At 46.6% G+C, this 27,681-nt stretch overlaps 1 protein-coding gene across 3 annotated transcripts in view; it reads right to left on the reverse strand.

The window, feature by feature from the left end:
• The window catches only part of znf385c (zinc finger protein 385C), a 203,632-nt gene that overhangs the window by 48,807 nt on the left and 127,144 nt on the right, over positions 1-27,681 (reverse strand). The window contains exon 1 of one of the 3 annotated variants that reach the window (XM_036938247.1): positions 17,803-18,186. The exons of the other annotated variants lie outside the window; for them this stretch is intronic. Coding sequence (XP_036794142.1) covers positions 17,803-17,812 — 10 coding nt within the window. The 5' untranslated portion in view covers positions 17,813-18,186. Of the gene's footprint in view, positions 1-17,802; positions 18,187-27,681 lie in introns of those variants that run through there. 3 annotated transcript variants of the gene reach the window in all.

Genomic DNA, 27,681 nt, shown 5'->3' on the forward strand with positions numbered 1-27,681 from the left:
CTGAGCATTCACATTCTCTTTAAGAGGCTGAAAGAAAGAAATCATATTTAGTAAAAATGTTGCCTTCATTTGGTGTGTCATTTAACTGCAAGAAATGCTTAATTCTGCAGGAGTTCATTTTAAAGGCTATGTGAGAGGTTATGTCCAGATTTCAGTTTCCATTTAACCCATCTGAACAGTAGGCTACAGTTCCCTTGACGTGCCATACCTCTATTTGAAGTCCCGTCTTGTGACGGTCGAATTTGTATAGCGCCTCACAATCATCACACATAACTGCCATCATCCTCTTTTACCACTTCCCAAATATTTTCCAAACATTACTTTTCTGACCCTCCCTTCTCTTTATTTTCAACTCTCCATTTCACAGCTCATTGAATTATACTCCAACATTGTCCTTTTTTGCCTCCTTGGATTGACATGAGCTTTTTTTTTGCCCGTTCCCAAAAGCATTTGGCGATTGACGTGTAGGCTATTAGGATCGAGTACCGTTAGACCCTTAGGCTAATGCACTAATGCATGATAGCATCAAATGATTAAATAAAAACCTCTATGTAGCCTATAGATATCAACTGCACAGGAATGATAGATTTATGGATTCTTTAAGATATTGTTTTCACTTTATTCAAACTGCCCGCCACCCACCCGTCCTATAGCCACACAATATTTAATGACCCTTAACCCGTCCGCTCCGCGGATATAACCGTAGGGACTGTGGTTTACAAGTCAACCCATGAACTAACACACACGCGCGCACACACACGAACACACATACAAACACACACACATAAGACTTCAGACATCAAAGGAAATGAACAAGGCCATAATGACTAAGTCCAATCTCTGTGCCATTCTTTGCAAGTGATCTCAGAACACTAAGGAAACAAACAGGAGAAAAGTACTTCAACATGAATGAACAATTACACACATGGCCATAGCATTCTGCGTGCAAGAAGAACGCACATTCAAAGTGTTTATATAGATGGGTTATATGACCTTCTGGTAATGAATCACAGTAAATGGGACAGAAGCTAAGAAGCACAAATACCTATCTACTGTATAACTTACAATAGATAGGTATTTGTATAGCTTAGATGGCATAGGATGACATAGGAAACTAGGGAACACTGTTTGTTGCTGTCGTGGCTTCTGCTGTTTGTTCCAGAAAGGTTGCATCTTCCTGAAAGAACCCGAAGGCACCGATATCTTGCCTTTGTCATGAAATGACTCACTGATTAGTCTCCATGCCTATTTGCCTCTCTATTTTCACTCTCTTCTTAAACATCACCCCATTTCCAGGCTCTTTGTTTTCCCCCTTTCCGTTTAACACTCCATTTGAATCCCTCTCTTAGGCGTACATCTACGGCCAATTATAAGTCTTAATGGAAATCTGTACTTGCTATAAAAAAGCAAAGCTTTGTTCTTGTTAAGTCCTAGCTGCAGGCTGAGTGGGGTTTTCTTCACTTTTTCAACTCTACATGAAGCTAGCAAGGCAAGGCAAGCCAGAGACACCGGGCCTTGTTCTCTTCACGTAGCCTACTGTGGCCTTAGTGCTGCTCTGAAGGTTCCTTTAACTGGGCCCAATGCGGTACTAGGAGATGGAAGGAGGCTTACTGTATTCCTACAGACTTACTACAGTATAACCCTGGGAACAATCAACCAGCACAGTACTGTTGTGGAAAACTCCACATTCTGCCACCACAGTACGACATGTCCTACATATTTGGGAGGAGAGTTGATGATAACCTATTGACTAAAATGAAGTCTAAAATTACTTCTAAAATATTCCAGAATCTAGACTTTTTGTCAATTAAAATTCCAGTTCGTTTGCCAAGCAATTCATTGCAGCAGTTGGATGGTTAGTTGACAGTTAAATAAAAAACATCAAAATGTCCACAGCTAAACCTCAGTCATCAGTGGCCAAACTGAAACCTGAAACAACTCCATGCAAATAAATACCAGCCTCATCAACTGTCAACTGTGTCAAGTGTCTTGTCTGGTCACACCTCGTGTATTTACCCAATAGGTCGCTTGAAGGACATGCTGCGGCGGTAGGAAACAAATTACGTGACTACAGCTCTTTAAAATGCCTTCACTCGCAATCACCGACGGAGGTTGGAAAATGAACGAGCTCACTCTGACCGAACTGGGCTTTAATTGTTTCAAAAATGCCTCATGCCTCAGTGTCGCTGGCAGAATAATTGCTCGTGAGCGCTGAGATTAATCTACAGAAGCACATCTGGGGGACTTAATTTGAAACGGGCAGGGCCGTGCCTTATGGACGCCAGATAGATTGATTAGGCTCATTTTGGTTTCACCTCCAACAGCATATGCAGCTGAACAAAGGTGAGAGTATGGCTTGGACAAATGGAGGGCCCGAGCCAGGAAACAAACAACAACACAGATGCACACACACAGTGTACACAATTCAATGTCAAACACATAATAACACATATGCTATCAGTTCCTGAGCGAACCGGTTTCTTCCACACTACAGTAAAGCCTGTCTTGACACAGTACAGGACAGCTGACAGCCCAGCAGTGGAGGTTGGTTGTGTAGACTTCTGTCTCTCTCTATTTCTACGCTTCTCCCTTATCACATTGGTGTCTGAACACCTGTTCATGGCTCACAACAACAGCACTCAGCCCAGCTGACAGACAGACAATGTAGAAGTGAAGACAACAGAAGTGTCATCCTCGCCCCCTGCCAAAACACCAGCCCCCCAATCAGCAGCCAGCCCCGGCTAGCGAGAGATGTCCTAGAAACAATCCCGAGCTGTCTGGATGAGGGGAGAGAAAACAGGCCATCCACATGCTCGCTCTCAGAAGAGAAACAGCTGCAAGCTGCAAATTGGCATGTCTTTGTGAGGAGGCTTTCTGATCTTTGTTGTCTTTTCTCCCCTTTCTCAAAGCGCTGGCATGGCTACCTTTCCTCTCACTCCTCGTGTGTAATTACAAAGATAGGCGATGACACAGAAGGAGGATTGTACATGTGAGATATTACAACAGAGTGCACACACACCCAGGCAAAGCTGGACCGTCGTCTTGCTTTGTGGATTTATACAGCCAAACATGCACGCACACACGGCAGAAGAATCACCGACCAAAGCGGGCTGCCTTCAGATGCCCATATGGTTTTGAGCCGCACTATAAAGACTACACATAAACCATTACATTTGAAAAGCAATCAATGAAAGACCCTGTAGTCCTTCTCAGCTCTTCCACTCCAGTTTAGGGCCTTTCTTTACCCTGCCTGGTCTCGGAGTGGGAGACAGACAGACAGACAGACATAGGGGCAGCAGGATTCTTATCAGGGTCTGTGCAGATGTTTGGTGCAGTGGGGGCCGTAACAGGACTCCTGAGCTGTGAATGGTGTGGGGTGTAATGGGCGAGCTGTGGTCGCCGCGGCAGCAGCTATGTAATTGTGCATCCTTTCAAAAGGAGTAGAGAGGGCCTCAGCCACCTGCCGGCGTGGCGATAAGGACAGATACCCAATCACTTGAGCAGCAGAAAAGTACACAGCCTCCTGGCATCCTGATGCCTCTCGTTCGCCTGCTCAGATACCTCTCTCTCTCTAACTCTACATTAACCCACCATAAAGGGTTTTCTGCTTTAGGTTAACCATCACTGCTTGGTTAAAAGAACCTGAAGAGAAAAAAATGATCAAAAGGCAAGAGAAACAGTTTCTCTTCTAGGTAATATGACAGTGAAAAGCAGTGCCGATGAAACCCTAGTAGATCCGTTAGAGGGCTTTGGAGATGATGCCGTGAGTGAGGAATATATTATGGATGGATATCTTACAGGAAACAGGCATCTCACAGGTTCAGGAAGGGCTATGAGGGTTGGGGTAGGGGGAAAATGCAGGGAGAGAGGGCCATGTACCGGGGGAGATGGGGTGCAGGACGGAGAGAGAAGGGAGAGAGAGCCTTGCTCATCAGCCCAACACTGAGCGACATTTGCAGTAACCTTTCCCCTGGCTTTTACGAGCCGGCGCAGGAAAAGCAGAGGCACAGATCAGTGTGACTCGCCAGAGGAAGAGAAGCACCAGGAATTTCAAACACATTTCCCCATTTCCCCTCAGCAAAACCCCTGAGACCACTGATAAACACTCACTTCTATATTAAACCAAAATAACTCCATTAACTCCTATCAGCTGTACAGCCACGGTCTGTATCAACAACAGAACGCAGAGAATAACTTTAGGAACTGTTTAAGGACACAGCGGAGCAGATATGTAGTGTAGGAACAGAGAGATAAGAGGGTGGGAAAAGAAAAAGAGTGAGAGAACGAGAGAGAGAGAGACACACACACGAGACAGAAATAACCGACTGCCTAATGGTTCTTAAGTCTAGTCAAACATAGAACACCACATGGGATTTGTTTGCTTTAACTCGGCTGGAGTAGAAAAGTGAATCACAGGAATTCAGTCTGGTTCAGTTCAGTCAGCTTGAACAATGGTCCCCGACACCTGATAGCCGAGGAATAAACCTCACGCGCACACACATCACACATGCTCACACACTCTCAGATGAATACAGAGAGAGGGGGGGGGGGACACACACATCACACATGCTCACACACACTCAGATGAATAAAGAGAGAGAGAGAGAGGGAGAGAGCAGGAGAGAGAGAGGGAGAGAGCGGGAGAGAGAGAGAGAGAGAAAGGGGGAGAGGGAGAGAGTGGGTGAGGGAGAGAGAGAGAGAGAGAGAGCGAGGGAGTGAGAGAGAGTACGAGAGAGGGAGGGGGGGGGGGGGGGGGGGACACACGCTCCGAGTGATGCATGGGATTCACCTTCAGGCAGTGGGGGAGGTAGATAGACACTTTGTCCCTTCGGCAGCCCACTCCTGGGTCTGACAAAAAAACAAACAGCTGAATGATATAGTGAGCTGTCCCCTCCGGTTCCAGAGGTAGAGAGTGGAACCACAGAGCTGAGACACCAACTACAAAACGCTCCATCTCTCGCTCTCCCTCTCTCTACTCTCCCTCTCTCCTGTTCAGCCACGGAGGCCTTTGCAGATTTCAAAGGGAGATAAATCCCAATTGAAAGCCACTGGAGTGTTCGCAAGCGTCAAATCGTGCCACCTACCAGGGGAGCAAGGGAATACGATGGAATAAAGAGATGGAGAATGAGCTTGGGGGTCATTGGGAGGGACACACACGGTAGATTAAGTCCTCATCCTGTGTAATCTTAGACTGTGACTCCCTAGGGGACTGGACAGACAGAGGGAAACAGTAACAGAGGTAAAGCCTACAGACAGATACAGGACATGTAACTATGTGGCAGTATGTTCTCCTTGAACAAGACACACACTACCATGATACAGATACAGTCTGATAAAGAAGATGACTTAACACTGGAGTGTTACAGCCCAGCCAATCGTCCATAACCTTTGACCCCTAGATAACATATGTCAGTAAATTTCACCTAATCCAGACTAAACCTGATCAGACTGGCCCCGCCCGGTGGTCTCCCGAGACAAAGAGGATTAAGGGGTAAATCTACTGGACTACAGCAGGACTAAATGGCTGGGGGTCGGACACACACACACACACACACACACAGAAAGAGATACCTCTATAAATCCCAGGTTCACTCTGCAATGTCTATAGGACTAGCACAGCCACGACATTTACTAACTTCAACATCCTGTTTTTGCAATACAATTCTTTCTGTTACAGAATGTCCTTCTCTGTTTGTCTTGACCCAACCCCTAATGATTATCTCTGTCATGACCTCTGACTCACTCTGTTGATTCATCTGAAGAGAGGGAGAGGGGTGGTCAATGGGTTGAACTGACTGATGCCTGGGTTGAGACAGATACTAAGCCAGCTGTCTCCAAGCACAAACACAATATTCTAAGGTGTGATCTGGGTCTGAAACCATGTGGTCATCCATACCACTGTATCTCCTTAAACTCTCCACCACAATGCATCTCAATACACCCACCCACCAATTCACACACACACCAAAAGCACAAAGCCACAGCAGCTTGGCACAATTTTGATTATGCTAAACAAACAAACCGTGGATTTGATTGTAATAATGAGCTGCTGATTTTAACTGGTGGGTGGGGGGGTGAGAGGGGCGCTTGGAGTGGGAGGGGCGCTTGGAGTGGGAGGGGCGCTTGGAGTGGGAGGGGCGCTTGGAGTGGGAGGGGCGCTTGGAGTGGGAGGGGCGCTTGGAGTGGGAGGGAGCTTGGAGTGGGAGGGGTGCTTGGAGTGGGAGGGGCGCTTGGAGTGGGAGGGGCGCTTGGAGTGGGAGGGGAGCTTGGAGTGGGAGGGGAGCTTGGGGTTTGTGTGATCACAATTTCCCCTCACTGATGAATTCACACCTCTCTCTGTTAGATGTTCTGTCTGGGTAAATGTCTGGCTGTCTGCTGGGGTCAAACCACCAGAGGTTGAACAGATGCAACATTGTACAACACTTCACCCTCGTTGATTTCTATCAGCCCCTTTCTACTATTCTACCATCCTCCTGAATAGAATCATCAGCCTCATGGAAAAAACACAGAGTGATTCGGGGGGGAGGGAGAAGGGGCGGGGGAGCATTTTTTTGTGTTACACTGGGTCCAACAACACTCGCAGTTTCCCAAATGTTCTCCTAGGACTGCAGGTACAGCGGTGCAACTATGCCTGGGGGAGGGGGGGGGGCGTCAGAGCAGAGTGGGCACACTGAGGAGCAGCTGGCTGGGCAGGGTCGGAGGCCAAGGAGGCGTGGGCGATGGCGGGGACGATGTGCTCGGTTGCACTGCAGTTAGGGCCGGGCTGTAGCCTACGTCTCATTCCTCCAGCCTTCCCTTCAGAGAGGGAAACAAAGTGGAACGATACCACAGAGAGCAGAACTCCAACCAGGTCAGAACAGAGCTAGAACCGATGACATGATATTGTATTATCAGGCTCTGCCCTGCTCTCTGTCACAGACACACAGTCACACAGAGAGCAAGACCGCAGCACACAACGCAACACAACACAATACATTAATCCAGGGGCCAAGGACTTAGGACACCATGAGAATCACTACACTGAGACTGACCCAACAGAGAGTAGCAGCGTAAAAGAGGGGTTGCCTGTCAATACCTTTGCTGTGGTAGAGAGGACATGCTACCAGGGGCCTCTTCACAGTCCCATGATCACATGGAACGCCCATCTCAAATTACTCAAAGCAAACATTAACATGACCTTTTAAAAACAAATGAAACAAGAAGCATATACCCTATCGGACCTAGCTGTAAGGTTTACGGTCATGTTTTTAAAATGTATGGAAATAGTATTTTAGTCTGTAATGTCTTTTTGTGTCTGACCCTATGCATGCTAGAGGCTGGCGTCGGCTAATGGGGATCCTAATTGAATCTAAAAAAAAAAAGCTGTGGGAGAGAGGAGACAGGAGCCTGTAGGTTGGACAGGGCTTAGTTTACACAGCTACTGAGTCAAACACAGCCAAGGATAATCTACTGTGCCCGCCAACAAATCCACTCCACAGTCTTAATCAATTCCCTAGACAACCTCCTTCACAACACACAGGCAAGCACGGGAAAACACACACACAGACGCGCGCACACAGACGCGCGCGCACACAGACGCGCGCGCACACAGACGCGCGCGCACACAGAGGCGCGCACACACAGACGCGCGCACACACAGACGCGCACACACACACCTGAAGTGAGGGAGCGAGATGATTACCTTGTCCCACTTAATCGCAACTGCATTATTCCACTGTCCTCATATGATTATGTGTAATCACAGAAATGTCACGTTAAAATTGCAAGAAGCAGAAGAAAGGTTTCAGCCGCCCTGAGTCGCCTGTTTTTCTTGTGTGTGTGTGTGTGTGTGTGTGTGTGTGTGTGTCTACGTGATCTACACACATACATGAGATAATCTCACATGAATGTCATTAAAAAAAACAGCCACATGCTTAAATAAACTTGGCACTCTGCATGTTTGAACACAATACGCACACATACAGACACCTCCTCCCCCCCATACACACACGCACGCACCAACAGTGTTGATAAAAGCCTATCTGCTTTGGATAAAAGGCATTCCTTATCAGCTTGCTCATAAAGGAGCTGGAATAAAGGTATTTACTCAAATGAAAGAAGCGGCTTTACTACTCCTTCAGAATGGACTATAGAGAGAGAGAGAGGTGGGGAGAGAGAGAGGGGTGGGGAGAGAGAGAGGGGTGGGGAGAGAGAGAGAGGGGTGAGGAGAGAGAGATCAGTGGGGGAGAGAGAGAGGAGTGGGGGAGAGAGAGAGGAGTGGGGGAGAGGTGGGGAGAGAGAGGGGGGTGGGGAGAGAGAGAGGAGTGCGGGAGAGAGAGAGGAGTGGGGGAGAGGTGGGGAGAGAGAGAGGGGAGAGGGGTGGGGAGAGAGAGAGCAAGAGAGAGAGGGGTGGGGAGAGAGAGAGCAAGAGAGAGAGAGAGGGGTGGGGAGAGAGAGAGAGAGCAAGAGAGAGAGAGCAAGAGAGAGGGGTGGGGAGAGAGAGAGGGGTGGGGAGAGAGAGAGAGTAAGATGGGTGGGGAGAGTGAGAGCGAGAGAGAGAGATGGGTGGAGTGTTGCTAAAAGAACTGATGGATGGGAGTGGCTCTTATCTGGCACAGAATGTGTGTGTGTCCCTGTGTTGAGGAGGTGTGTAGCACACATAGAAAATGGGTATGTGTGTGGGTTGTATGTGTGTAAAGCATGTGTAGAAGGTGTGTGATTGTTTAGAGTGCACATGAGGTGATACAGTGTGTGTGTGTGTGTGTGTGTGTGTGTGTGTGTGTGTATGTGTGTGTGTGTGTGTACAGTGCGTTGTCTGTCAGTGCCCATGCTAACAGCTGGTCCTGTCTGCATAGTGAGTTGGCTGGCACATTTCTGCAGCAGGCAGACAGCAGCGCTGGGCTGGTCTGGGAGGCTGGGAGCTACGCTAGGCGCTAGGATAACCCACTTCAAAGAGAACCATTGTCACACACTAATGTGCAGAATGGCAGCCAGCGCTGCAGAAATCAGCATACACAGAGACTGGATGTTCCCTCTGAGCCCCTCACTGTGCAAGTGAGGGGGAGAAAATGGGAGGGGGAGCATAACCACGGGAAGCAGGGGTGTTGAGAGGGCTGCAGGACCCCCTGAAAAATAGAAATTAAAAATATAGATTCATATAAAAATATATATTTTTAAATTATTCGTAAAAATAATGCAATGCGCCTTTAATAGTCCTGTATTAGTGGACCGGTATAGCCTTCTGCAGCACTAGCGCAGGCAAAAATATTTGTCCAGGCCCTCCCACCTCCGTCGTCTAAAAAGAATCGGAGCACGCCTACCCCAAACTACTTCCCACGGCTATGAGGGGCAGAGAGAGAGAGAGTGGCTTGGAGAGAGAGATAGAGGAGAAGTTGGAGATAGAGGGGATGTTGGAGATAGAGGGGATGTTGGAGATAGAGGGGATGTTGGAGATAGAGGGGATGTTGGAGATAGAGGAGATGTTGGAGATAGAGGGGAAGGGCTACAGGGTGAAGATGAGAGACAGACAGAAAAAGAGAGAGAGAGACAGACCGGAGGAAAGATACATAAAGAGTGTTGAGAGTGAGGGACTGGTTGCTCAGGAAGAATAATACCATTCCAACACTAGTCTCCATGTCGTGGTTAGGCTTTTCCAACGCCGTTGAGTCACCAGGCTCTCCAGACCTGAGAGGTATAGAAGGAAGGTGGAGAAACTCAGAGGAAAGACACTTGCGTCAGCCTTACAGTGGCTGATGTAGGCTCTTTCTATTGCTATTTCTATAGCTAAATAATAACAAAGGAGAAATGCCGATCACAATGAGAGCCTACCGTATATCCAAACTGTTCTCCGCTCTGAGACACAAGATAGTTAAAAGCCACTCACACCGACTCCCCGTCTAATAGTACTGCAGTAGGACTATATTTTACCTGGGTTGAAACAGTATGACTGACCATCATAGCAAGGTTGATAAACCTCTGTGTACTGTCTATGCATGTGTGTATGTGTGTATATCAGAATGAGGATGTTTCCCGGCTAACACATTTGGTTCCTTGTAAGTTAAGGGAACGTACGTTTTTTGTTTCCCGTTGGTTCTGGGAACAAAGCCATAGGTTTCCTGACCGGTAGAACTGAATTTGTAAAAAAAAATTCAGGGAATAGAAGTGAAAATTTGGCCTGTTCTGGGAACACAAATGTTTAAGTTGCAGGGAGGATTTGAGAACGTTTCACTATATGGTTTCCTGGAAGTTTTCTTGGGAGGTTTGTTTAATTAACGTTCTGAGAACGGAAATTATATTTAATTACCTTTAAATAACCAAACGAGAACATGTTCCAATAAGACTTTTAATAACACTGTTAGCTTAGGTTAACTGTTTTGAACTCCAAGCACAAATCAAAATGAATTTGCTTAGGCATTAATCATGCAAACTCATTTCATTTTTGATTGTAACCCAGAGTCAGTGAGATTTGAACCTATGATCATCTGTTCTCTATTCATGGAATTAGTCCACTGTGCCACCAGGATGGAGCTAGAATGCTTTTTAAAAACTCATACAAAGCTGTTCATTTGAGTCTATTCAAACAGGCCCAATTTCAAAGGAAACAAGCACTCGTTAAGATCAGGTGTGTGGGCGCGGCCAACACACCTGAACACATTTAACAAGATGGAGGATAGAGTTTTGCTCATGCTGAGAACGGAATCTATATGTTTTTAAATAACATTCTTTGAACTTTAGTCATGTTTTCTTGTGGTTTTTATGGAAAGTTCTCTTAATGTTTTGAGAACATGACTTGAAATAGAACCATAAGGAAACGTTCAGAAAACGTTATCCTGAAATACTGACATTTGCAAATAAGGACTATATGGTTCTCAGAACGGTGTGTGCTAGCTGGGTAGTGTCTGTGTGGTGTGGGTAGAGGACCAGGGCAAAACATTTAATTCACCGCAGGTCTAATTAATCCAGAGCGCAGTGGGCTGTTAAATAAATACTCCTGAGATTACAGAGCCAGTACAGGCAAGCTGAGGTGAGCAGTCAAACAGCTAACAAAGCTAACAGATCCACCAGTTCATGAGTCCCAAACGGCACCCTATTCCCTATGTAATGCACTACTTTTGACCAGGGCCCATTAGGCTCTGGCCAAAAGTAGTGCACTATATTGGGAATAGGATGCAATTTGGGACACAACCAGTGTGCCTGTGCATACTGGTGGCTACCGTCATTTACACACAAGCTGCACTCTATTTTGTGCAGTGGACCCCGGAGTATTCCAGGTCAGTGCCTGAGAGATACCCACATGGTCGTGATGGCTGACCTCCCTGGTTTTGATGGTACGCCCCCAATCTTTAAGGGTCGGGGAAGTTAGACTGCCTGGTGTGATGACCAAGAAACACATTGGAAGAGAAAGAAAGACAAATTCTCTCTCTCGTCTGTTGTCAAGGTCTGTCCTCTCTGTTCCTCCTCTAACTAAATGTCTCAAAGTCAAGTGGAGGACGAGTCCCCCTCTTCACTTTAAAAGAGCAAGCTGCCTCTAGGAGACGGCAGCTGACAAGAGGTTGTGCAAACACACACACACACACACACTCAGGCATATAACACAAATGAAAAGGGTAGCCTATATGCACGACACACACACAGTAATAGGCTGAGTTGTTTATCATTTTTAGCCTTGGAGAATTAGGGGCTAAGTGGAGTGCCTTTGGTGTTCAGCATTCAGCACTGTTGTTCCAGGGAACATTTTTAATGTTGTCAGATCCCCTGCTGGGCTCCCCATATGCCTCCCATAAGCCCTCCCCCCAGCCTCCCCCAGTACCTAACACACAGTCATCATCACGTCACTTCAGCAGGCAGGCCAATCAAGCCCACACTGTCACTTCACTGTAATGACTGTCACTCACACACTGTGGCAGAGCCCCGCAGTGGAACCGGGCCAGAGGGGCTCACACACACACACACACACACACACACACACACACACACATGGAAAAAGAGCACACTCATGGGCACATACAGATGTATGACGCACTAAACAACACTAAGAAACACTCAATAAGAAGAGAAAAATAGGGAGAGAACATAGCCTGGCTTTAAAGCCCCTGCAGGGCCATCATTAGTTGACTCAACTATACAACCCCACCGCCATCCCCCAGATCCATCAGAGCATAGGAAAACATCACCCAGCATGCATCTCTGCTGGGACTAACAAGGTAAGTAACTCCGTGTCGTGTTAGGAGGGATGACAAAGAGATGCAGCCAGGCATTAGATACAGAGAGAGAGAGAGCAGCACCTGGACCTGGGGGCTCTAACTGGATAAAGGGGGTTGGGAATCAGCTCCTACCCAGCTCACCCCCTGTCCATACACAACCATGAGGCATACAGAGCAGGGCAAGGCCCCTGGAGTGATGGAGGTAGGATAGCCTGGTTTATGTGTGTGTGTGTGTGTGTGTGTGTGTGTGTGTGTGTGTGTGTGTGTATTGGTTGGTTATTCTATCCTTCTGGGGACCTAATATCCCCAAATGTCTCCACAAGGATAGTAAAAAGGAGGAAAAGTCTCCCTCGAGGGGACATTTCCCACATACCCATGAGGACATTTTAAGCTTAGGGGTTAGGGTTAGGGTTACAATTAGGGTAAGGGGTTAGGTTTAGGACATAGGTTTAGAATTAGGGTTAGGGTTATAGTAAGGGTTAGGGAAAATATAATTTTCAAAGGAAATTAATTTAAGGTCCCCAATAGGATAGAAGAACTAAACGTGTGTGTGTGTGTGTGTAGGAGGGTTGGGAGATCAGGAGGTGGAATAGCATAGAGGGTGAGGTAGGATGTGTCCTGTATATTTTGTCTCTCTGTGTGCATAGTGTGCTGGCCCTACAAGGCAGGTGGAGCTGGGTTAAGTCATAATGAACTGGAGAGTTGGAGAGCTGCCACTGCCAAGGCAACCATGAGGGATGGAGGAGACGGGAGGTCCAGAAAATCCATTCATCACGCCTGTCTCTGCCTCAGCCTCTGTCCATGTCCCTGCCTCAGCCTCTGTCCATGTCCCTGCCTCAACCTCTGTCCATGTCCCTGTCTCTGCCTCTGTCCATGTCCTTGTCTCTGCCTCAGCCTCTGTCCATGTCCTTGTCTCTGCCTCAGCCTCTGTCCATGTCCCTGTCTCTGCCTCTGCCCATGTCCCTGTCTCTGCCTCTGCCCATGTCCCTGTCTCTGCCTCTGCCCATGTCCCTGTCTCTGCCTCTGCCCATGTCCCTGTCTCTGCCTCTGCCCATGTCCCTGTCTCTGCCTCTGCCCATGTCCCTGTCTCTGCCTCTGCCCATGTCCCTGCCTCTGCCCATGTCCCTGTCTCTGCCTCTGCCCATGTCCATGTCCCTGCCTCAGCCTCTGTCCATGTCCCTGTCTCTGTCCATGTCCCTGTCTCTGCCTCTGTCCATGTCCCTGTCTCTGCCTCTGTCCATGTCCCTGCCTCAGCCTCAGTCCATGTCTCTGCCTCAGCCTCTGTCCCTGCCTCAGCCTCTGTCCATGTCCCTGCCTCAGCCTCTGTCCATGTCTCTGTCCATGCTGTCCAGGAAAACCAACTGTCTACGGCTGCCTTACCACACACACACACACACACACACACAGCCACACAGGCCACAAATACCACGTCACATACCCTGTGATGTTAGTATGTGGAGTATGACGATGTGAGAGCTCGGAGAGGGAAGTTGGTGAGAAGTGAACTATGGCATTCAGACAAACTCTTATTTTTCTTCAGTCCAACTTCACAGCCTTTTAATTAGCTCCACTGATTTACACCATGAACACCTGGGGACATCAAACAGTCATGCAATTACCCAACGCTACAGACAGACTGGCCTTCCACACCGCCTGCCTGCCTGGGAACAGAACAGAATGGACTGGACTATGGAACACAAGTAGCCTATGCCTGGAAATGTCCATCATAGATTATATCACTGTCTATAGCCATGATTGTGTAAAGCACATTCATAACACAAGACTTTTAAATGCACTTATGAATGCACTAACTGTAAGTCATTCTGGATAAGAGCGTCTGCTAAATGACTCAAACGTCAATGTAAAATGGGTGTACTGTGGATTACAATAACACTGAAAATGACATGGATTTAGTCAATAACAATAGCGGGGCTATATACAGAGTCAATGTGCAGGGGTACCTGTGTCGAGGTGCCCCCTGCACATTGACTCTGTATTAGGCCCCGCTATTGTTATTTACTGCTGTTCTTTAATTATTTGTTATTCTTATCTCTTACTTTTTTTTTTTTCTTCTTAAAAACTGCATTGTCAGTTAAGGACTTGTAAGTCAGCATTTCACTGTGAGAAATACAATTTGATTTGATATGGCTCAGGCATCCATTCTAAAGACAGGATGTAAATATGGGCATGTTTATGTTCTGTTCACAACCCTGTCAGTCAGGGTGCGACCAAATGTATCTATCTATCTATCTATCTATCTATCCCACCCACCAATCTATCCACCCATCTATCCATCCAGAGGGTAACCCTACCCTGTAATTACCCCTAGCCTGGCCTAGCCCCGGTCTGGGCCCCTGTTGACCACACATTAACCCTGTCCTTTCAGCTCCCTCCCGTTTCCCTGATCCCACAGATAAGAGCAGCCGAGGAGAAGAAAGGAAAGAGTCTCCTCCCAAAGGCACTGACAGGCAGGGCTATAATCAGGCCTTCTGCAGCCTGGGGGTAAGGTGGGAGAACAGGTATGGGGTGGGTTGAGGGTCACACAGTCAGACCACAAACCTTTCCTCACTCACACAAGACCATGGTGATGTCATTGGACAGTCAGTATATCCACAAGGAACTGTGTGTGTGTGTGTGTGTGTGTGTGTGTGTGTGTGTGTGTGTGTGTGTGTGTGTGTGTGTGTGTGTGTGTGTGTGTGTGTGTGTGTGTGTGTGAGAGAGAGAGAGATCCCGCTGTGCCCCACCAAACTGTGTCTGAAAAGTGCCTGTGTTTTTATGCACCACAGTCTGATGGTTGGGGTGATTTCAGTTTATGACTTGACCGATGCTAGAGGGTGAGGGTCTAGGTGAGAACAGAACAGTAAAATAGACCTCCTAAATACTCCACCATACATCTCCTTGGCAGCTTTGTGCTCCACATGCATCTGTCTCCCCTGTAGGCCTGCCACGAAGGCATTACGAACAGGAATAAAGATCTGGAGAAATGCTAATGGTAACCATTTTCAGGAGTCATCAGCGCGTTTTACCGAAGCCATTTTAAGAGCTAGTGCTGGGATATGTGAGCACCCCGCAATCTCAGTTAAAGACAGATCCATCAGCCCTGGAGGGGGCCCTGTGTGTGTGTGTGTGTGTGTGTGTGTGTGTGTGTGTGTGTGTGTGTGTGTGTGTGTGTGTGTGTGTGTGTGTGTGTGTGTGTGTGTGTGTGTGTGTGTGTGTGTGTGTGTGTGTCAGTGTTCGTGTATGTGTGTGTCAGTGTTCGTGTATGTGTGTGTCAGTGTTTGTGTGTGTCAGTGTTTGTGTGTGTCAGTGTGTGTGTGTCAGTGTGTGTGTGTCAGTGTGTGTGTGTCAGTGTGTGTGTGTCAGTGTGTGTGTGTCAGTGTGTGTGTGTCAGTGTGTGTGTGTGTGTCAGTGTGTGTGTGTCAGTGTTTGTGTGTCAGTGTTTGTCTGTGAGTGTGTGTCTGTGAGTGTGTGTCTGTGAGTGTGTGTGTGTGTGTGTGTCAGTGTGTGTGTGTGTCAGTGCGTGTGTGTGTCAGTGCGTGTGTGTCTCTCTCTCTGTCTCTCTCTCACTCTCTCTCTCTCCATCTCTCTCTTTCTGTTGGGCTCCGTGCCTGATACATGCAGAGACAGAGTTGATGTCATATAGGACACATACATTCCAGTTGGGACTCTGTCAGGGCAGTAAAATGGCAGCAGAGCAGTTTTAGGTTAGTGGCCATAATTCTACAAGGCAGTGTAGCCTATAGCACTGCAGTGTACTCGGCCATACAGTACATCTGTCTGTCCTCTCTCTCACACCCCTCACACAACCCCACTACCAATACACAGACTGCCTCAACGTTGTCATGGGTTGCAGGATCAAGTTTAGAACAAATGGCAAAGTCCTCCATTTTAGAGTGGACTGATAGGGTCATAAATCTTGTTTCAGTTTCTCAGAGTCAACCGTGATGAGATCCAGAGGAGAGCAGTAAGACAACCAGTCAAGGTTGCTGCAATGTTCCTGTAACCTTGGCCTATAAGGAACATAAATAGGGCAGGTGGCTCCTATGTAGAGAGGGCAGGTGGCTCCTATGTAGAGAGGGCAGGTGGCTCCTATGTAGAGAGGGCAGGTGGCTCCTATGTATAGAGGGCAGGTGGCTCCTATGTATAGAGGGCAGGTGGCTCCTATGTATAGTGGGCAGGTGGCTCCTATGTATAGTGGGCAGGTGGCTCCTATGTATAGAGGGCAGGTGGCTCCTATGTGTAGAGGGCAGGTGGCTCCTATGTGTAGAGGGCAGGTGGTGGCTCCTATGTATAGAGGGCAGGTGGCTCCTATGTATAGAGGGCAGTTTCTATAATAGGCTTTAGTGATTGCTTAATGGTGTGATACCCCACAATGCAAATTGGCCAGTGTGTGTTGATCAATGATTTGCTGTCTATTTAGTAGCCTATTTGTCTTTCTCAAAGTAAAAATCCTCAATACTATGCAGACAATCGATAAATATATACTAAATCTATATCTTAAATTACAAAATGTAAGATGTCCATCAATTATTATTGACAATATAAACGAAATTGATTAACCTATTGCAATAGCCTATTCCACAGTATAGGAAAAAAAGTATATAGTTGAAGCGACTGTGAGTCGTTGAGAGACCAACCCCCCCCCCCCCCCCCCCCCCCAGCAGCATTGAAGATGCAGAATCCCGGAGAGGACCGTCTTTAATTAAGGCAATCATTCACTTTCAGATTTCGTTTCTAAGGTCTAACATGAATAATGACGTTATTAGAGTTAACCAACAAGGAGCCGCGTGGTTTTTCAAATGCATTAACGGAGCGCTTTCTGTATATATTTAATTCAAGCATTCACAGGTATGAGACCGATAGCCTACGCACCCGGCAAGTTGAGGAGAGATCAACTCAAGCTCAACATCAAAACAGCAGATACATTCATATTTGTTGAATATAAAGTTTGGTATACACTGGATTCGTCCTTGAAGATAAATCACATGAGAAATGTTCAAATATAAATATCATTCCAAAAATGGGATTCATTCTGCGGCAGCCTAAGAGTTTGTCCCAAAAGGGATCGGTAGTCTACTTTCGATAGCATGTCAAATTTGAACGAAAACTCACATTTTAACTGTTAATAGAAGGAATACATATGATGCAGGCTTAACGTCACCGATGATCCACAACTCCGAACTTGAAGGAGATTTTACGGGATCATTGTGCGCAATCTTCGGGTCGCTGCGGTATCCTACACTTCCAATGGTCTGGCAAGACAAATATTCCACTTGTGTACAAACAAATAAATTCCATAGACTACAGTTACCACCCAACACTTCACATTAATCTGCGTCTGAATTTGACTGTCCCTCATACATATTTGAGAATTCAACTGCGCACTGGTCTTGCCGCTAGTGCGTACAACTTACAAAGCTATATTTATATAAAACATTGTCATAATTTATATAAAATTCACGTATGTTTAAAAAGGCTAAACCGACCAGTGCTCGAGTCAGGTGTTCTATATGCCCGTCCGTGGGCTACACGTCTCCAGAAACTAAAGAACCGAAAGCGGACCCTCGAAGCCACATCAGCGCGCTTTCTGAATAAAAAAGGTAAAAAACTCGAGACTTACCGATCAGCATCGTGCGTCCAGGACCGAATAGACTTCGCTCCAGCTCGGTGTTTCACAGCGCGTAAATATTACGCGGTATCCCCAGAAAAGAAGTGCATGCAACGACGCACAAGATTCATATGCTCCGCTCCGGGAGTTTAAACAAACACAACTAAAAGAAGCGACTGCTATATATTCGGCCCTATTTCCCAGTCTCTGTCGCTCTCTCTTTGTAATCCTCGGGGACAAATCCCAACAGATCCCAACTACTGCAACTAAGGAAGAATGATACACATGCTCCTCAATTAAAACCCATATTGATCTGCTGCTCGGCGTGGCCCGAAGGAGGCGAGGGAAGGGGAATGCAGAGATGAGGGGTTGGTTGCTTGCAACCCCCCCCCCCCCCCCTCCCCTCTCTCTCTCTCTCTCTCTCTCTCTCTCTCTCTCTCTCTTTCTTTCTTGCTCAGCTGGCCGACGTTTAACCTGAGCGGACAGTGCAAATGGGAAAATAAGCTGGTGTTATTTTAACAGCGCATATTGTCTCTTAGATAACGGTTCCGCGATGACGGCTTTGTGAAACGACTACAAGAGTAATGTCACTCTCCCTGATGGAGGGAGGAGCCAGGTCAAGGTGATCATTTATATGTATCAATCACACATTTACAGCCACACCAGACATCCCATTGAGTGGCTAAACGGTGAAAAATACAATGATGGAGCACTATTTGGAAAAGGTTGACTACTCCACCCCTGTGTAGTCCAACACTTCATGGTCACCTGGGTTGAACCCTGACCCTTAAATTGATGGATAAATGTCACCCTAATGGAATTTCAGTATTGTCACGCAGCAGAATAGTGACAAGGCCCTGGTTGGTTATAGAGAAAAAGGGAGAGATAGAGAGAGAAGGGGAGAGGAAGAGAAAGAGAGAGAGCATGAGAGAAAGAAAGAGAGATAGAGAGAGAAGGGGAGAGGAAGAGAAAGAGAAAGAGCATGAGAGAAAGAGAGAGAGAGAGAGAGAGATACACACACACACACATGCTGATAAGAGAGGAGTGATTCTGCTGCCAGCCAGCCAGCCAGCCAGCCAGCCAGAAGCAGCTAGTATAAACCTACCACATCAGACAGACTGTACAGAGAGGGGGAGGCAGCAGAGGACTTGAAGCTATTAAAGATAAGCTGGGAGGGAAACTGGCTGCTCTGTGTGTGTGTGTGTGTGTGTGTGTGTGTGTGTGTGTGTGTGTGTGTGTGTGTGTGTGTGTGTGTAGGGGGGGGGGGGGATATTTCTGTGAAGTTTTAGAAGGAGTGAATTATATGCAATGTGTACGTGTGTTTGTATAAAATAGATCATGGCAGTGTGTGTGTAATGTGTGTATGTCATTGCAGCAGTGTGTGTGTAATGTGTGTATATGTATGTCATTGCAGCAGTGTGTGTGTAATGTGTGTATGTCATTGCAGCAGTGTGTGTGTAATGTGTGTATGTCATTGCAGCTGTGTGTGTGTAATGTGTGTCTGTGTATGTCATTGCAGCAGTGTGTGTGTAATGTGTGTCTGTGTATGTCATTGCAGCTGTGTGTGTGTAATGTGTGTATGTGTATGTCATTGCAGCAGTGTGTGTGTAATGTGTGTATGTCATTGCAGCAGTGTGTGTGTAATGTGTGTATGTCATTGCAGCAGTGTGTGTGTAATGTGTGTATGTGTATGTCATTGCAGTAGTGTGTGTGTAATGTGTGTAATGTGTGTATGTCATTGCAGCAGTGTGTGTGTAATGTGTGTATGTCATTTCAGCAGTGTGTGTGTAATGTGTGTATGTGTATGTCATTTCAGCAGTGTGTGTGTAATGTGTGTATGTGTATGTCATTGCAGCTGTGTGTGTGTAATGTGTGTATGTGTATGTCATTGCAGCTGTGTGTGTGTAATGTGTGTATGTCATTGCAGCTGTGTGTGTGTAATGTGTGTATGTCATTGCAGCAGTGTGTGTGTAATGTGTGTATGTGTATGTCATTGCAGCAGTGTGTGTGTAATGTGTGTATGTCATTGCAGCTGTGTGTGTGTAATGTGTGTATGTCATTGCAGCAGTGTGTGTGTAATGTGTGTATGTGTATGTCATTGCAGCAGTGTGTGTGTAATGTGTGTATGTCATTGCAGCTGTGTGTGTGTAATGTGTGTATGTCATTGCAGCAGTGTGTGTGTAATGTGTGTATGTCATTGCAGCAGTGTGTGTGTAATGTGTGTTAGTGTATGTCATTGCAGCAGTGTGTGTGTAATGTGTGTATGTCATTGCAGCTGTGTGTGTGTAATGTGTGTATGTCATTGCAGCAGTGTGTGTGTAATGTGTGTATGTGTATGTCATTGCAGCAGTGTGTGTGTAATGTGTGTATGTCATTGCAGCAGTGTGTGTGTAATGTGTGTATGTCATTGCAGCAGTGTGTGTGTAATGTGTGTATGTCATTGCAGCAGTGTGTGTGTAATGTGTGTATGTCATTGCAGCAGTGTGTGTAATGTGTGTAATGTGTGTATGTCATTGCAGCAGTGTGTGTGTAATGTGTGTATGTGTATGTCATTGCAGCAGTGTGTGTGTAATGTGTGTAATGTGTGTATGTCATTGCAGCAGTGTGTGTGTAATGTGTGTGTATGTGTATGTCATTGCAGCAGTGTGTGTGTAATGTGTGTATGTCATTGCAGCAGTGTGTGTGTAATGTGTGTATGTCATTGCAGCAGTGTGTGTGTAATGTGTGTATGTGTATGTCATTGCAGCTGTGTGTGTGTAATGTGTGTATGTGTATGTCATTGCAGCAGTGTGTGTGTAATGTGTGTAATGTGTGTATGTCATTGCAGCAGTGTGTGTGTAATGTGTGTATGTCATTGCAGCTGTGTGTGTGTAATGTGTGTATGTGTATGTCATTGCAGCAGTGTGTGTGTAATGTGTGTATGTCATTGCAGCAGTGTGTGTGTAATGTGTGTATGTCATTGCAGCAGTGTGTGTGTAATGTGTGTATGTGTATGTCATTGCAGCTGTGTGTGTGTAATGTGTGTATGTGTATGTCATTGCAGCAGTGTGTGTGTAATGTGTGTATGTCATTGCAGCAGTGTGTGTGTAATGTGTGTATGTGTATGTCATTGCAGCTGTGTGTGTGTAATGTGTGTATGTCATTGCAGCAGTGTGTGTGTAATGTGTGTATGTCATTGCAGCAGTGTGTGTGTAATGTGTGTATATCATTGCAGCAGTGTGTGTGTAATGTGTGTATGTCATTGCAGCAGTGTGTGTAATGTGTGTATATCATTGCAGCAGTGTGTGTGTAATGTGTGTATGTCATTGCAGCAGTGTGTGTGTAATGTGTGTATGTGTATGTCATTGCAGCAGTGTGTGTGTAATGTGTGTATGTCATTGCAGCAGTGTGTGTGTAATGTGTGTATGTGTATGTCATTGCAGCAGTGTGTGTGTAATGTGTGTAATGTGTGTATGTCATTGCAGCAGTGTGTGTGTAATGTGTGTATGTCATTGCAGCAGTGTGTGTGTAATGTGTGTAATGTGTGTATGTCATTGCAGCAGTGTGTGTGTAATGTGTGTAATGTGTGTATGTCATTGCAGCAGTGTGTGTGTAATGTGTGTAATGTGTGTATGTCATTGCAGCAGTGTGTGTGTAATGTGTGTAATGTGTGTATGTCATTGCAGCAGTGTGTGTGTAATGTGTGTATGTCATTGCAGCAGTGTGTGTGTAATATGTGTACGTGTATGTCATTGCAGCTATGAGTGTGCCTGATCTGAGTGACAGTTGCTCATATTCATCTGTCGCTTCTCCCTCTCTCCTTTGTCTTTCGCCTTAGTGCAATTGTGTGAAGCCTGCCAGCGCTGAGTGTGTGTGTCTCTCTGTGTGTTCAAATTTACATGGACTGAGTTTGTGTGTTCGTGTGTTTGTGTGTTTGTGTGTGACAGAGTGAGCTAGAAACCATGTGTCTGTGTGTTTGTGCGGTGTGAGTGTGTTTAACTTTGTGTGTGTGTGTGTTCCTCTAAAGGCAGGAGAGGAGAGCAGGCTGAAGAGTCTTGGTGTAGTGCTAAGCTCTACTGGAGCCTGGCCAAAGCACCCAGAGTGCTATCAGGAACTTAATTACACCATTCAATCGCTCCCTTGCTTTCCCTCTACCCCTTCCTCCATCTCTCCCTTCTCTCTGCTCACCTCCCTCCTTCCATCCTTCCTCCTTCTGCTCTCTCTCTCTCTCTCCCCCAATCGGTGTCTCCATCTAATCTCTGACTTTCCTCTCTCTACCTCCATCTTGTTGCTCTTCACCCTCCTTCTCTCTGTACTCTTGTGGTGGTATGAGGCGGGCGGGCAGACTGGCGCTGAGTTGAAGAGGATGTTGTTGGTGTGAACAGAGAGATGGTGATGGTGAAGTGTGTTAGGAGCAGATAGACTATACGGGGTACACACAGAACGTCAGAAGCCACAAGAGGAGTTTGGAATCAAGTGCATTTCCTCCACAGACTCCGGTGCTAGAGAAGATTCTCCTCTGTCCCTCAGCTGCTCAGTAGAGGTTCCAGGGATGAGCACGGCTAGCCTAAGGTGTCCTTGAGTGTAGTGTACAAGACCACAGTTCTCATGGCAGACTGTGGGTTTGGAGGGCAGCTGTACCAGCCTACTAGCCCTGCCAACCACATGCCAACCACTGTGTCAACCATATAGCCGACACAAGCATGAGAGAGGCAGGGCTAATGAGAGAGGCTGGCTCTCTGCTTTAGATTCTCCAGCCATGACACAGCCCATTGCCCTTCAGCGGGAGATAGAGAGCATTATGAAACAGGACTGCTAGTGAGATCAGGATCTTCGGCAGAGGAGTGCTGTTCAGTCAGAATGTGAGTCCAGGCATATCCACTACTCTACACAAGCACCCAGCAACAGGCGTCAGATTGTATAAGACCAAACACTAGACGCAACATTCTCAACATCCACAGCAAGCCTCACCCGGGACAGAGTTGAGTTAGTCTAACCCAGGCTCGATGAAACTCCACAGGGCATAATGGCTCTCTGTGACGGCTTAGAGAAGTCACCATGGTGGAGTTGTGTTTGGGCTCCTCTTGACTATGATGGGCAAATGAGTTCCAACCGTGATTGTTTGATATCGGAGGGGGAGTATAGAAGTGATGGTAGTGGTGTTGATAATAATACGGCTATATGGGTGTAGCGCGGTGCCCGGCGGAGCCCGGCGGAGCCAGGTATCTATGGTGATGAGGATGGGGCCCTGGAGAGATGAGAAGGTCAAGCTGTCACATTCCACTCCAGTGAAATTACATCCTCTGTAGCCCTCCACTCCGCTGCTGGGCCGCTGATAACTGGCCCCAGAGTGTGTGTGTTCGTGAGTGATTGTGTGTGTAGGGTAGAGCAGCACACAAGGGACCACGGACGAGGAGGAGGGCGGTGCAGGCGGGCAAAGTCGCGGGCGGGCATTAATTAACATGCAGGATCTGTATGGTGGCATGCTGTCAGAGACAGAGTGGTGTAGTGGGCAGAAGTGGCGGGGGTGGCGGAAGAGGTGGGCACAGTGGGACAGTGTGACAGGGAGGGCAGGAGACACGAGGCGGGAGGGGGAAGATGTCCGGAATATTGAGAAATGTGTCACCTGGGAGATAGAGCTCTGCCATGCATTGAGATGGATAGTAATTCTCTATGACAGTTGAACCAGCTTTTACATGAGGAACGACTGGAGTCCTGGAGTGCAGGCTTCCTCATACCGTGTCAGCCTAATACAACTAGCAATCAGAGAGAAGAATGCAAGCACACTGTTCTATTTGGATGAAGACATAGTCGAATCCAGAAATGTCTAAAGGTGAAATCCATGTCTATCCATTAGCTACATACGCACAGCTATACACATCAACAAACTGCTACAAACACACATACTGTTCTCTGGCAAACACAAACACTGTTGAGCGAGTCTCTATGTGGAGTTCCTCTTCTGTCCCTCTCCAGCATGCAGACAGCGGTGATCAATGCATGTCTAGGTGTGACTGTCTTTTAATGTTCACCTTTACTGTCCAATCAGTCCCCGGCAGGGGGGGAGGATGTGTGTGTTTCAAACGGCCACAAACTGTTACTTCTCTGGACTGACGGGTGAGCGTGTGTTCCTCGTATTCTCTTTGGTTACGTATTGTTCTGTATGACAAACCCTATTCTACTACAGTATGTGCTGGATTTGTTTTGATTGGGAATATCATTGGACATAACCCAGTGGATATGAAATGTACTACACATCATCACACTATAGAAGCATCAAACCTACATGATACTCAGTTTACTTGAAACTATACAGTAAAGTTTTATTCTCACTTTTGACAACTGATAGTGGATGACTGACAGGAGGAACAACACCAATATGATTCACTAAAGCTACTTCCTTCTCCTCCTCTTCTTCCTCCTCTCTTCCAAGCGACTAGCGTCAATTAGGAGCAGCTCTGCCAACCTGCAGTGGAGTGTTCCCACCCAGGTGATGTCCGACAGCCAATGGAGATAAAAACAGCATGAGGAGAAGCGGCTAGCTCTCTCTCTCTTTTTCTCCCCCTCTTTTTTTTCTCTCTACCCACCTCTCTCTCTCTCTCTCTCTGTCTCTCTCTAATTGTTTCCCTCTCTCTCTCTTCCTCTCTCGCTCTTTATGTCTTTCTCTCTCTCTCTCTGCCAAACAAACAAATGAATAGGAGAGTACAGAACACCCTCAGAGCGGAACGGACTGACTGGTGTGACTGATGGACGGACAGAGAGAGGGAGGGTCCAGGAGACAGGGAGATTGCTCTCTAGGGCAGGCTGACAGAGGGGAGAAGGGAGGCCGGGGGTGCTGGCAAGGGAACTGGAGTTTGCAAGTGGCTAAGGGTTGGTTGGATGCCGATGGAAGTGTCTACAAATGTGTTTTGGAGGTGACCAGAGGGTTAAATTGTGAACTTGAGGCCACCATGGAGCTGTGCTAGGCATGTGAAAGGGTTCAAATGGGATGGAGAGGAGGCATTTCTAAGAGGAGAAATCTCTTGCACCTGAGCCCTATGATTACCAGTGGGTTGGAGGCACCAGGTGCCCAGTGGCACAACAACAGCATCTGCTATGAGATTACTGGTCCTTAGGCCCACTGATTATTATCGTAATTACTGTATGGGAATAACAATGATTGTGGATTCGGAACAAATACCACCACTAAAACGAATACAATTAGTACAGCTGCTACTAAGAATGGCAACAATGATAGAAGAGCATACTAGTCAGTTGTGACTCCCAGTGGAAACAACAGTAAAGCCCCTGAGACTGGAGCAGAGTAGCAGGCCAGGAGGCCAGTTCAGATGAGTCTCAGTCGAGAAGAGTCAGAGAGAGGGAGGAGAGGAAGCTGTCATCACAGTATGAGGGAGGAAAGAGGAAGAGAGGGTGGATAGGGAGGGGTGGGGAGGGGAGGGAGGGGGCGATGCTGTACTCTTGACACCTGTACTCTACACCCTACAGGGGAGGGGACTCCTCAGAGGTACTGTTTAGCATGTATTTCACACTCAGTCACACACACAGAAAGACAGACACAGGGGGAAGAGAGAGAGAGGGAGAGAGATGGATTCTCCAACATAAATAAAACATCTGTGTGCATGTTTCATCCCTTGAGCTGGGTTCAACCAGATTAGGAGGAGGGGGAGGGATGGATTCTCCAACATAAATAAAACATCTGTGTGCATGTTTCATCCCTGGAGCTGGGTTCAACCAGATTAGGAGGAGGGAGAGAGATGGATTCTCCAACATAAATAAAACATCTGTGTGCATGTTTCATCCCTGGAGCTGGGTTCAACCAGATTAGGAGGAGGGAGAGAGATGGATTCTCCAACATAAATAAAACATCTGTGTGCATGTTTCATCCCTGGAGCTGGGTTCAACCAGATTAGGAGGAGGGAGAGAGATGGATTCTCCAACATAAATAAAACATCTGTGTGCATGTTTCATCCCTGGAGCTGGGTTCAACCAGATTAGGAGGAGGGAGAGAGATGGATTCTCCAACATAAATAAAACATCTGTGTGCATGTTTCATCCCTGGAGCTGGGTTCAACCAGATTAGGAGGAGGGAGAGAGATGGATTCTCCAACATAAATAAAACATCTGTGTGCATGTTTCATCCCTGGAGCTGGGTTCAACCAGATTAGGAGGAGGGAGAGAGATGGATTCTCCAACATAAATAAAACATCTGTGTGCATGTTTCATCCCTGGAGCTGGGTTCAACCAGATTAGGAGGAGGGAGAGAGATGGATTCTCCAACATAAATAAAACATCTGTGTGCATGTTTCATCCCTGGAGCTGGGTTCAACCAGATTAGGAGGAGGGAGAGAGATGGATTCTCCAACATAAATAAAACATCTGTGTGCATGTTTCATCCCTGGAGCTGGGTTCAACCAGATTAGGAGGAGGGAGAGAGATGGATTCTCCAACATAAATAAAACATCTGTGTGCATGTTTCATCCCTGGAGCTGGGTTCAACCAGATTAGGAGGAGGGGGAGGGATGAGGAAGAAGAGGAGGAAGATACAGAGCTAGGATCTTAATTTGATCATTGTTGCTGATAATTTCCCTGCACAGCAGGAAATGCACACTTGTAGGATATTCAAAGTTTAAAAAGGCTTCTTAAGTTTGTAACTTCCACTTTAAAATGTCAGACTGGATTTTCCCTAACAAAAAAACATATCAACCCTTACAAAAAAAAGTCCATGAATTATAATCCTCATAATAATTCAAATTTCCAGTTGCTGCAGGATTATTTTCCTGTTGTAGCAGACTGGCTCAAATTAAGATACTACATCTGTAGGGTGAAGGGGAGTGCCACAGATCAGACATATGAGGTATTCTACAGACTACTCTTCCTCTCTCATGAGGATGAGATGGATAAGGAGGAGAGACAAAGGGAGGATCTCTACCAATATTACCATTCACAGTACCATCCTTTCAACCTTCTCTCTCTCTCTCTCTCTCTCTCTCTTTCTCTCTCAATTCGCTTTATTGGTATGACGTAACAATGTACATATTGCCAAAGCTTATTTTGGATATTTACAATATAAAAATGAGAGTCAAAATTGTCAACGGAACAACAGTAACAACAATAACCAAGGGTCAAAATAACCATACATTCAACAATAACAATAAGCATACAGTAGAGGACATGTGCAGGTTGATTGGTCTGTCAGACACTGTCCCTCAACTTATGGCAGGCAGGCTCTCTCTCTCACCATGGTCCCGCTCTCCCTGGGTTAGTAGAGGAATGAATTATACAAACTGCACCCAGACTTCTGTTACTAATAGGACTTCATTGTGGCTTGCATATGTTTACTACCATGGCTAGATACTAATCAATACTGTCTCTGTGCAGTGGCCTGCTTTCACTATATTGAACTGTGGTTTAGCAGATGAATCGTGCAGAGCTGGTCCAGCAGGATGGTGCAGAGCTTGAAGATGTGGTTCTTGGTATTCTATAGCAAGGCATGCACATACTAACTAAATGTGAATTATGTAGCCGAGCGATGACCGTCAAGTGCTCAGTCACTCTCATTAAAACGTAAAAATAAACACAACTATTTTCATTGGTTCCGGTCCTTAGATCTGTTAAGTTCAATTATGCCTCAAATAGAAGCGCAACCATTAAAGTGCCATAAGGATGTTGTTTTATATGTGTTCGGAAGTAGAGTTGTGTTCTCGTTACTGTAAAACGAATGGGGGAATCCTGTGGAAAGGACGAGAGGGGCATCTCTCTGTGTTATAGCAGTAAATGTGTCTACAGAGCGCGCGCGCGCACACACACACACACACACACAATGGATGGAAAAACATGCCAGTAAAAACAGATTTATATCAACAGGCCAGTGTACCCGCGTGACACCACACCTGGGTTCAACTACTATTCCAA

The sequence above is a fragment of the Oncorhynchus mykiss genome, chromosome 12, assembly GCF_013265735.2.
Source record: "Oncorhynchus mykiss isolate Arlee chromosome 12, USDA_OmykA_1.1, whole genome shotgun sequence".
NCBI lineage: Eukaryota > Metazoa > Chordata > Actinopteri > Salmoniformes > Salmonidae > Oncorhynchus > Oncorhynchus mykiss.